Here is a 10,940-nt window from a genome sequence, read left to right on the forward strand (position 1 = left end):
GTAGATCTTGATCACAGAGAATTCTATTTTTTTTTCTTTGGCAGAGAGTTGCAGTAAGTAGACTCCGGTAGTTGTGGCAACGTTCAGGATGTGTTGCACAGCCCAGAGACTTAAAACCAAATCCAAAATCCAGAGGGAAGTCCAGTAACTGGGAGGTTGGTAGTAGTGGTAGTAGTAGCAGTAGCAGTGGCAGTGGCCAGAGAGGATATAGATATAATAATATAATGTAGCCGCGAGGTACCGACCGGATATATTATTGTTGCAGAACTGATGGACGGTTGATATGGGGGGTTGAGAGGGGGGTCCGGGATTAATCAGAGAACACGGAAACAAAGACCAAAACGCAAAAGGCAAGCACACAGAGTCACGAATTAAAAAAAGAAACGAATTAAAACGGTGATATAGAGGGAAGGAAGCGGGAGAGGCCGAAGGAGGGAGAGAGAGAGAGAGAGGAGAGAAACGGGTGGGAGAGTAAAGTATAGTATAAGAATCGATGATAAGGAGAGAGATATAATAATCTCATAAAATAATAAGCAATGGACAATAAGAAAGGAAATTAAAATAAAATAAAACAGTTTTTCTAGGAAGGAATAATTAATTTTGGATTATTTATTTATTATTTTATTTTATATTTTGAAAAATAAATAATTTAAATAATAAAAAAAAAAAACAGGCGAATAAGTCAGCAAGACAGAGAGAGGATAAGGAGAGACAGAGTCACCACTTGTGGGGTCATCCGATGGAACAAAAAGTGGCCACCGTAAATTGCCTCAGCGTCAATCCACCTCCATCAAGAATAGCTCGTCGAATCAGAAGATTGGAAACCCACGATCCCTTGCCCCCTTTTATGTAACTTCTCCGTTACATGTTAAGCATGCAAGCGATGTGATTGGGGACCCACCCAATGTATGATGCTTAGACTAGTGAGCAAGTACAAATAGGGAAAAGAGGGGAACTCCACCGTAACTGTAATGACAAGGCCGGGGCCCTTCCAACCCTTCCATGGCTCACTAGTATCGAACCAAATCTCGCCGAACTGTATCTCTCTCCAGACCCAGACCTGACTCAGACAACATCATCATCGTCATGAGTAGTAATATATAAATTGAATTTAAATAAATTTAAATGAATTTTTTTTCTTTTCTGAACGAAAAAAGAAATAAGGGAGACAGAGACTGAAGCAACACCATGAGATTGATATATGTATTTATATTTATTTTCCTGCTGAGTGAAAGTGCAAGAACCTTTTCTTCGTTATCTGAGTCAAACCACACAGGACTTTCCGTCCAATATACATATATGTACATATATGTACATCCCTGTGGGTGGAGGACGGAGGGAACTTCATTGGTGTGATCCTCTATTATTGCCTTTTGACGGTCACAAGGCAAGTGGCAGAAAGGGGAAAAATGGGCAAGGCAAACGATGCTAAGTAATGCCGCCTAGTGGCTCCAGTGGCTGTACTTTGACGCCTGCTTATGGATCGACTGCGGTCGAGCTGTCGAGAAAAGAGGAGCTACGCCCCGGTCTGATTTGCTGCCTGGGGGAGTCTTTACGTAGGAGAGGGCGGTCTTTACCTGTTTTGGTTTAGTGACTACTAAGGTGGGGTGGTTTTTTCCCCTTCTTTTCGTCAGGCCTTCAGGTAGAAGGAGGCGGTGTGGGAAATGCCAGTGTGACAGGACTCAAGATTTAGCCCCACTGTCTCTTCTGGTCTGAGCGCAAACCCGGAAGAGGGATGGAAGATTAATCCGCCTGGGAGGTCCTGATTGGAACCTGAGTTTCCAGGCGGCAATTTCTTCCTCTCTTTTCCTCCAACGCTAGAGAGTTTTTACTTTTTTTGGAGGAAAGCAATGATGGTCGAGATTTCGATCTGATGAGGAGGCTTCCCCCCTCCTTTCTTCTCGGCTCTTCCTTATTCCCCCCAACCCCCTTTTCGGGATAATTCATGATTTCATGGGGACAAACCCAAGAAACTCTGTTCACGGAACCGGTGGTCATAGTGAGAAATGACAATGAGGCTGGGAGGGGCGCTGAGCTTGACCCACCGCCCAGGGGCTCTATTGATGAAATTGGAGGAATTGTCTTTGCCTCACTGACCGACCCAAAGAAGGTCATTCTATGTGCGACCTGAAGTAAAAAAACCCCCTTCCAGATGGGTACCACGCCTACAATAGGGTCGACAGCTGGTCAAGCGAGTCCAACCCTTTCTCTCCCGGTAGTCTGTCTTCCGAAGCATGGGCCCAAAAACAAAAGGGTAAATAGAGAGCGGGGGGTAAATGAAAAGAAACCAGATTGCCAGCTCATCTCTCATGGCTCCACTACAGGAAGTAAGTTGCTCAAGATGGATACTTCCATCTAGACTCTGGAGATTGATCGATAGCCTCAAACACAACAACTCTTTCCACCCTATCCCACCTATCAACCCCCGGGGCGACGACAGAGCCGGCCATCCTGAATCGCTGATGGTTCGCTGATGGTTGGTCAGGGGGAACGTTGGACTAATGATCTGTAATCACCCCGAAACGGTAGTGCTGCCAGCATGGATCAGAGATAGGATGCTGAGTAGGCCTTGTCGTCATGGAGCTGAGAGGCACCAGCACTCCTTCCCTCTCTCTTTCCAAACAAGTCAAAAGTCACCTTGCTACAGTTTGACGGTGACGGTGGAACATTCAAATTCCACGACTCCACCCAAATTGAATCAGTTGTAGGAAGTTCAAATCTCAGTAGACACAACACATCCACACCGCTTCTCATCAACCTGAAGGTGGGGGAGAAAACCTCATCAAAAACCTTATACCTTGATAATTAATGCCCCGTCGACCTAGAAATTAGGGAGAAAACAACTCAAATGTTTAGTAGGTGTACTGTACAAGGTACACACACACACACCACCACCACAACAACAACAACAGCAACAGCAACAGCAACAGCAACACGGACCATGGCAAAGCGAAAAAACAAAAAGCGTGGAACGGGGTTAAAGTGAGGCAAGTCCACCCAACCAATGACGACCCAGAGGTTCATGCGCTTCGAGAACATCGAGTGACAGCCCCAGCGACAGCTGATTGGCCGCTCTGCCTGCCACGTTTGCTGTCCGAAAGTCCCAAGTTCCCAGAAAGCCGTCATTGGCCGGTTGAGATCCAGCGCCATGCATCATTACAAAGTAAGGCGTCCCGTGTTTCCAGTCTTCTGCACGGACCAGGGAAAGCACACGCACTTTGCTTCGATCTATGAGAAAGCAAATGGAATGAGATAATATTCCAGGCTACAGCTGTGAACGACAGCAGCCTTACCCATGAGAAAAGGAAAAAAAAAAAAAAAAAAAAATTTTAAACTAACATGCGTAGTCTAGAGACTAAAATTCCATCATAATCTGATCATTAAGCCCAACCAAAGATGACATATCATTCCTGCCATACCATACTCAATGATCTGCCACGCCTCGATCTCACATGGTTCCTATCCAGACGCAGTCGTAGGATCTGAAAATTCAAAAACTACGGGGAAGGATGTAATCCCTGTTGGCACTAATGGACAATTCGGAGAATTCTTCATTGGCTCAGCTCTGTTGACAATGCCCCTACATATACAGTCCACTGCCGAGAGACGGTAGTAAAGGACTAGTAGTAGTGGGTTCTCGGGTTCGACATACCATACTTAGTAACGGGGACCCAAACCCCCCATTATCTACCCATACCACTAAAAAATGCGATCGATACTAATAATAAACGGAACCCCAACACCAAAAGAAAAATTTAAATTTCCTAGAAAATCCTACTCAACATATCTAATATAAAAAAAGCAATCGCCCCATCAAAAGTGACGCATCAACCAATCCCTTTAAGATTACGATCTTCATCGCTGACTTGCATTCTGCACCCCAGATCCAGTTTCAGTGCAACGAACAACATCTCCATTAGAGCAGTCTTAATCCTAATCAAGGAAGGGTCAATGGTCTCTCCGCAAGGGGGAGAGGCGAAGATAGACAGGGTACAGACAGATAGACAAATAGATAAACAGTGGATAATAATAACAAACATAAAAGATTGTCGCAATCCTGCATTCATGTCTGACACATCTGCAGAAAAAGCAGTCGCTTATCCTTCTGACGTATAGTCCAACTGGCTACAGATAGAGTAGTGGACAAAAAGCCGACACTCATAGAATGATATACTAAGAGAGGGATGATGAAGCCATACATGCAGTGATAGCCCGCCGCTTCTCCTTCGTCCCTCGTCGTACAGTATGTACCTGATCATTATTATTTTGATATGAGAACAGATTCAAGGGATAAGACGTGTAACATGGATGTTACCCTGAATGGATTGTTATTGACATCATGATTCCATGGATGGGGATTGATTGATTCCTTATTCCTTTTTTCTCCGTAGTACACCCCCTGTTTTCCTCGTTGCGCTGAGATGAGAGGTATGGAATCGAGGGGATGATATGATTTGATTGAGGCATTTGATATAACCCTGCCCTACGGTACTATTACGGTACTAATCATTACCGGATATTCACTCCAGATCCTTACCTACGAAATAAGTGTACAGCACACTCTCTCCATCATAACAATGACGATAACAGCAACCAGATGATCATCACTCCCTTGGTCAGATACTATCATGAACCTAGGTCGGGGGATGGCCTTTTACATCATCTAGTGAGTCAGATAACCGATGTTTGCCACTTGAGTGGTCTGGAATACTTCCACAACATCCGAGTTGCCCCCCCCCTGTCAGTGGCAACTTCAAAATAAAAAATAAAAAATAAAAATACAAAATACAAAATAAAGGGAACGGGGGAGCGGTGGTATATTCTCTCGTTGGACTAAGTAGACAGATATTTCTACGATGACATTATACTATATACAAAATGGTTGAAGTGAGGCTCCGCTCCTGGCAACGAACTATGTCTTCGGCCGCGCAATGAACGGATGCTTCAGAGCCTCAGCCGGCGTGCACCGCTTCTCCGGGTTGAGACTCAAACAGCGATCCAACAGATCCACAAACAGGGTCAGCTCCTTGGCCTCGCTGTCCGTCATCCCGCGGGTACCTTTGCCCATCAGCCTCGTTTTCAGATCCCGGGTGGGCTTCTTGAAGTCAACCACCCGCGTGACCAGTCGCCCAGTGATCTTGTCTTCTTCCGTGCTGTGGAAATTCAGCATGCCATCAAAATGCATGTGGGTCAGCGACCCCCGTCGTAGAAGCTTGGGTGGGTATTTGCCCCGGCATTCCATGATCGACCGTAGCATCTGATTGTTGTTCCTCCCCGTAAACAGGATTTTGCCCGTGTACAACTCAAACAGCGTGCAACCAATAGACCACACATCAATGGCGTGATCGTAGGGAATCCCTAGGATGATCTCGGGGGCTCGGTAAAATCGACTCACAAGGTATGGGGTAATCTCGTTGTCGGTAGCAGGGGAGGCAGAGCCCAAATCGCACACCTTAAGGATATTTCGCTGTTCGTTCACCAGCAGATTGTCGGGTTTCAAGTCCGCGTGGAGAATGTTACACTTCCGGAGGAGACTCAGCCCGAGGAAGATCTGCTGTGCATACGCCCGGATCGCTTTTAAATTCAGACCAATATCTCGTCCAAACTTCTTTAAAACCTCACGTAGGTTCATGCTGAGATTCTCAAAAACCATGCAGAGATGCCCCTTGTGGTCGAAGTGGCGGTCGAATTTAATGATGTGCTTTTTATCATCGGGATCGGCTTCGCGAAGCTGCTCCAAAATGCCAATTTCTTTCATGCCCGCCTTCTTCATGGTATCGTTTTGTCGAATGATCTTGACGGCAACCAGCCTACCGGTTTTCGAGTCGGTTGCGCGAACTACCGATGAGAACATCCCTTTTCCAAGGTTCTGCTGCACATGATACCGTCCGTTGATCAACTCACCAAGCCGCACATTGTAGTATCCTTCAGGATCGTCCCAGTTGTCCATCATACTGATATCAAGTTCTTGAGGCTGAGGTACCGCCGGCATGGCTGAAGCATGCGCTGGTTGTGCTGTATCCTGTGTTTCTTCGGCAAACATGTCATCATCATCCTCTGCGAACATATCGTATGGATCCTTCGCTTTGGGCTGTTCCTGTTGCACTGGTGCAGCATCAGGAATTAAGACATCTTGTTTGGTGGTTTGTGTTTCATCGTAGGACGCAGCAGAAACATCTACACTTGTATGCTTTTCCCGCTCGGCTTTCATGTCCAGGGTTGGGTCATAGTCTGCTGCAGAAGGTTCATCTTTATCAGTTCCATCCATGGATGCTCTGTCGTTAAACAAATCAGCGTCGCTGCCGATTTTGAAGTCGGAAAACATCTCTCCAGTGCTGTCATTTGGCGTCTGAGAAGCCGACGGCTGGGATTCTGTAAAGAAGATATCATATTAGCTCAATTGAATAAGGGCCTTCCAGTTAAAAGCAGGATCTCATCCACATACCTGACGCTGTATTATTTGATGCAATTGGCTCGCTATTAGGTGTAGATGATTCCCTATCACCTGCAATATGGAGTGCCTGTAAACGTAAAGGCGTGGCTTGTCCTCTATACTTAGCTCTGATAGCTTCACGCCGTTTCCGACGAGCTTCCATTTGAGCTGCTTCGTCAATCGGTTCGGCCGGTTGAGGCTCTGCCGGGACGTTTTGCGCCGTTGCGTTTGTGCTAACACAGTCAGTACGGCATGATCTGGATGTATATCTAGAAAACGTACCTTTCTTCGGTAAGCGACAAGGCATCTTCAGAACCTTGCTGCACCTGAATCGTTCGAGTTTCAGCATCACCTTTAGAATCTCGAGCGACGGGTGTTTGCCCTCGTTCGCTCACTAACTGTTCAGTAGACGACCCTCTTCTAGCATCCCTGGAGACCATACTAGCTTCCCACTCGTCGCCCGAGTATTGCTTAGGCTTCCGGATTTCGCGGTACGGAGGTGTTCGGCTTCGAGTACGAGGGCGCTTATCCCGACGTCGATCATAGTCATCGCTATATCTAAGACCACCACCATAATCCTCTTCGCGATCATAGTCGTGGTAGGGTCTGGGCCGTCTGTGCGAGGAACCACGATCGTAGTAACGGTCATCGTATGGATATCCGACGCGTCGCGAAGAATCGGGACGGAATCGTCGATCATCATATTCATCATCAAGTCGACGCTTATGGCCTCTATAGCTTCGGTAGGGAGAGCGGGACCGGGAACGCGATCTCGTTCTCGATCTTCGGCGGCGAGGCGATCTGCTGCTTAGAGATGCTGGAGATCTGGACGCCGGTGATATACTGGCTCTGGTGGGACGGTCAACGCTGTTGCCATTAAGAGGAAGTTGCGACGTAGTTGCCTTCGTCTCTGAACCTGATTCGATGATCTCACCCTCAGAAGGGGTCGATGGAGACCTCGACCTGCGTGAAGCCATGACGCAACAGGTTCTCTTCACTTGATGTATACCAAGAAAGACCAGAGGTGATTTGTAGGTAAAACGACCGGCCTTCAGAGCAGCTTTAAAGACAGTTATAATGGTCTTCGGTTAGCAAAATTGCTTCCGATGATGGGTTTAGGGGAGAGTGTATTGAGAAAGTCCAACCGGCTAGAGATGCCACGACCCTTGCCAACTATGACTACCGTCTCGAACTGAACATAAGGTTTCCCCCGGAAGCGAAATTCTTTTGTCAATGGTGGGATAGTAATATCAAACCGGGGTGGAATAGAGAGAGTAAGAGAGAGGGAGAAAACAAAGCCGAACGGCACAATATCCGGATGATAGATTGAGATGACACGAGAGATGTTCACTTTATCAAGAAGTTGGTGAAAGGCGGTGTCAAGGGAGGAGATTTCCCGCCTAACCCAATGCAGCACTAGTGCCACCCCGCAGACAAGATAAGCAAGTGTTTCGTGCAATCAATTTTTCCTTTTTTTTTTTTTTTTCATTTCTTTCTTCCCCTCCTCTTTTTTGTTTCCACATTTGATCAGCACCCGTTGTTTCTTGCATATTTACTACCGTGGTTTATCCCCCTCGTACTATCTTAAAAATCACAGAATGGGCGGCCAAAGCAGAGAAGGTATGTCACCTGTGTCTTGTTCGCATATACCGACATTCGATTAACTCAGAACCTCCAGGCGGCAAGGTCAAGCCCTTGAAGGCTGCGAAGAAGGATAAGAAGGAACTCGATGACGAGGATCTTGCTTTCAAGGAGAGACAGAGAGCCGGTATGATTGTCCAATTCTATTACCGGCATCTTACTATTCCATACTGATCGACTTCCTAACAATCAGAGGCCAAGGCCAAGAAGGATCTGATGGACAAGGCTAAGGGCAAGGGTCCATTGAACACGGGTGCGCAAGGCATCAAGAAGTCAGGAAAGAAATAAATTCAAATGTCTCGAGGACGGTACTGCACTATTTTCACGATATAAAACGAGCTACGAGCCATGAGCGCAAAGGTGGGGGTTGTCAAATGGGCCTCATCGCTATTTTCAATATCTGATATATGTGTTCCAATTCATTACACCTCCATCCCCATTGAAGCACTGTCAAGGGTTCAATGCTACCGCCTTTGCCGATTCAGCACAGGTTCGATAGAGGATCAAGTATCAGTTTCGACCAAAGCGATGAGCTCCTAACCAAGCAAATGGCCTTGTTGATATCCCTAGGATATTGCACAGTAACTCCCTCCGCTTGTGCGACGTCGGTATCATCAGACAAATGTATAAAATGTGGATCTCGTTTTCAACGCTCATTCAGGGTATATGCAACGCTAGAAAGGGGACGGCTTGACCAATAGACTTGAATGACAAAAGCGTAATCTTAAGCGCAAGAAGGGAGAGGAAGAAAAGAAAATCCCAACCAAAATTAAAAAGGATCTAAGGAAAAAAAATTGTTGATGAGGAAGCTGCGGGGAAAAATAAAGTACGGGAAAAGAATGTAGAAGGCCTAGTGAATCGCCCTTCAGCTGGTTATTCGTTTAACCCATAGACCGCTGCCACTGTAGCACTGCTGTTCATCACGCTTCTTCCATGCCCGGAATAGTTTCATGCCAATTTCATGTTCCTCTTTAGTGATATCAGCTAGCTCGTTATTGAAGCTGGCGACGGTTTTCTTCACCTCGTCCCTGGCAGCTATATCGTAAGCAATGGGACTGGGTTGAATGACTTGCGTCAACTCGTAGATCATCGTATTGATGTTTGCTTTGCGGCGTGCGAGGTAGTCTCTACGTGCTTCTAACATCTCGATGCGACTTTGAGCTTGTTGCTCTGGCGGACACGGTGTAGCTTGATCCGGTGCTTGAGATGGGGTAGGTTTTCGCGTTGGTTTCTTTCCCGGGGCTGACGCACTGGGGACGGGACGCTTTCTGGACATGATGGAGGGAAGATTGTCGGTAGACTGGGAAGCAGTGTCGATACTATCTCGCCGGCTTCCCGTCGCAGTTGAACTGCCTGCTTCTGTGGGTTCGTAAGTAGTTGCACTGAAGCGGCTTGAAGTCAAACCCAGGTCATTTTCGTTGGTGAGTTTCAAGTCCGCAAGAGTATCGGTGAAATCAGGCTCCGGTAGATTGACGCGTGGCGGAGCACGTCTGCTTGCGCTAGTCGCAGGAGGGGTCGGGTCCTCAAACACTCCTGTTCGGTGGGTATCCTTGCTTGGCATATATTGCTCCGGACTTTTTATGCTGGCTTCACCACCGGTGATAGTCGTCACGACAGATGGCACAATACCAAGGTATGCCTCACTGGGCGAAGGACTCTCTCGGCCCCTTAATCGACTGGCACTCCTCGACAATTGCATAAGGGACGCAGACCTGGCTCTTGGATTTTCCTGGACGGGTTCCACTATCGGAGATCGTCCACTGGCACCTTTCCATGGTACCCGAGCACTGGGCGGAAGAAAGATGTCGCTTTCACTTGGCCGGCTACGTGCTCCTGAGAGCTTTCTGTTCTGCTCCTTGGCCCAACTGCGAACATCCGAACCACGAGACTCCGAAGGTCTAGAATCGGAGGATATGTGGGTTTCGAACGAGCATCCAGGGGCGGCCTGCGCAAAGGTATCTGTATTATTCGGTTCACGAGATAAAGTATCCCATCCGGTAGCAGGGCGCATCAACGCAGGCGCTGATGATTCTCGTTGGCTATCTGTGTGTTTCCGCAAAACAGGAATCTGGCTGGTGAACGTATTCTCCGGCTTCCCAAAGTGCTGTTCAAAATCATCCTCTATGGATGAGACTCGAGAGCTGCCTAAACTAACGGGCCCACGGCCAAGGAAATCCGGCGAGTCGGGGGGTGAGATTGAGAGACTAGTATTCCGATGATCTTGGTCATGAGGAAAACGTTGCGTCAAACTGATAGAGGGTTTACGGCGGTGGTCGGCCATTGCATCTTGCATGCCACCCGTGTGCGGCCGGCGCGCGGAAAAGGACGAGTCCGAGGTATTCCTAGAACGGGTTAGAGAGCGTATTCGTTGTGCTACTTCCTGGCTGAGTATGTACGTACGCCGGCGGGGTGGGTAAAGTCTTTGAGTTGTACTTGGCATTTTCTTTCTGCACACCAGAAACAAGAGGAAAGGACTGGTATTCATTATCATCCAGGGTCTTGCCGACCAATGTAGGAGTTCCAATTACCGGCTTCTTCGACCGATGGAAATTCGATGAAACCTTTAGCCACATTTTGATCTGAAACTCGGCGATCAAGCTCCCTTCCGGCTAGGGATAGGGGGTGAATAATCAGTCGGTGAACCTACGAGATAAGGACGCCATGACATACCTCGATTCGGTTGAGAATCAACAGATTAAGAGTAGAGAATTAGATTAGAAGGTAAGAAAACTCAGGGATGAAGAAGTGAAAACCACGGATAGTGAAGAGACTGGGTTTAAGGTAGATTCCTGCAACGACATGCCAGCATGTCATCCAACGATTAGGAAATAAAAAAAAAAAAAAAAAAAAAAAAAAAAAAAAAAAA

At 47.1% G+C, this 10,940-nt stretch overlaps 4 protein-coding genes across 4 annotated transcripts; 1 reads left to right on the forward strand and 3 right to left on the reverse strand.

Annotated features, from left to right (window-relative positions):
- Positions 1-3,671: 3,671 nt before the first annotated feature.
- On the reverse strand, positions 3,672-4,792 carry BDW43DRAFT_291023 (uncharacterized protein). Its single transcript, XM_032043563.1, has one exon. It carries the CDS (start codon positions 4,065-4,067, stop codon positions 3,828-3,830), a length of 240 nt encoding a protein of 79 aa, XP_031895441.1. The 5' UTR covers positions 4,068-4,792; the 3' UTR covers positions 3,672-3,827.
- A 15-nt stretch (positions 4,793-4,807) lies between these two features.
- Positions 4,808-7,885, reverse strand: BDW43DRAFT_291028 (putative serine/threonine protein kinase (Prp4)). The gene is made up of 4 exons (XM_032043564.1): positions 7,579-7,885; positions 6,716-7,493; positions 6,446-6,666; positions 4,808-6,372 (listed from the first exon to the last, which is right to left on the reverse strand). Exons 2-4 carry the CDS (start codon positions 7,408-7,410, stop codon positions 4,913-4,915), a joined length of 2,376 nt encoding a protein of 791 aa, XP_031895442.1. The 5' UTR covers positions 7,411-7,493; positions 7,579-7,885; the 3' UTR covers positions 4,808-4,912.
- A 146-nt stretch (positions 7,886-8,031) lies between these two features.
- On the forward strand, positions 8,032-8,362 carry BDW43DRAFT_315823 (translation machinery-associated protein 7; the record flags this gene model as incomplete). Its single annotated transcript, XM_032048150.1, has 3 exons — positions 8,032-8,053; positions 8,112-8,201; positions 8,268-8,362. 3 exons carry the CDS (start codon positions 8,032-8,034, stop codon positions 8,360-8,362), a joined length of 207 nt encoding a protein of 68 aa, XP_031895443.1.
- A 495-nt stretch (positions 8,363-8,857) lies between these two features.
- BDW43DRAFT_215332 (uncharacterized protein) lies at positions 8,858-10,917 on the reverse strand. Its single transcript, XM_032039317.1, has 2 exons — positions 10,475-10,917; positions 8,858-10,416 (listed from the first exon to the last, which is right to left on the reverse strand). Exons 1-2 carry the CDS (start codon positions 10,645-10,647, stop codon positions 8,940-8,942), a joined length of 1,650 nt encoding a protein of 549 aa, XP_031895444.1. The 5' UTR covers positions 10,648-10,917; the 3' UTR covers positions 8,858-8,939.
- Between the last annotated feature and the right edge of the window lie 23 nt (positions 10,918-10,940).

This window comes from Aspergillus alliaceus, assembly GCF_009176365.1.
Source record: "Aspergillus alliaceus strain CBS 536.65 unplaced genomic scaffold BDW43scaffold_63, whole genome shotgun sequence".
Lineage (NCBI taxonomy): Eukaryota > Fungi > Ascomycota > Eurotiomycetes > Eurotiales > Aspergillaceae > Aspergillus > Aspergillus alliaceus.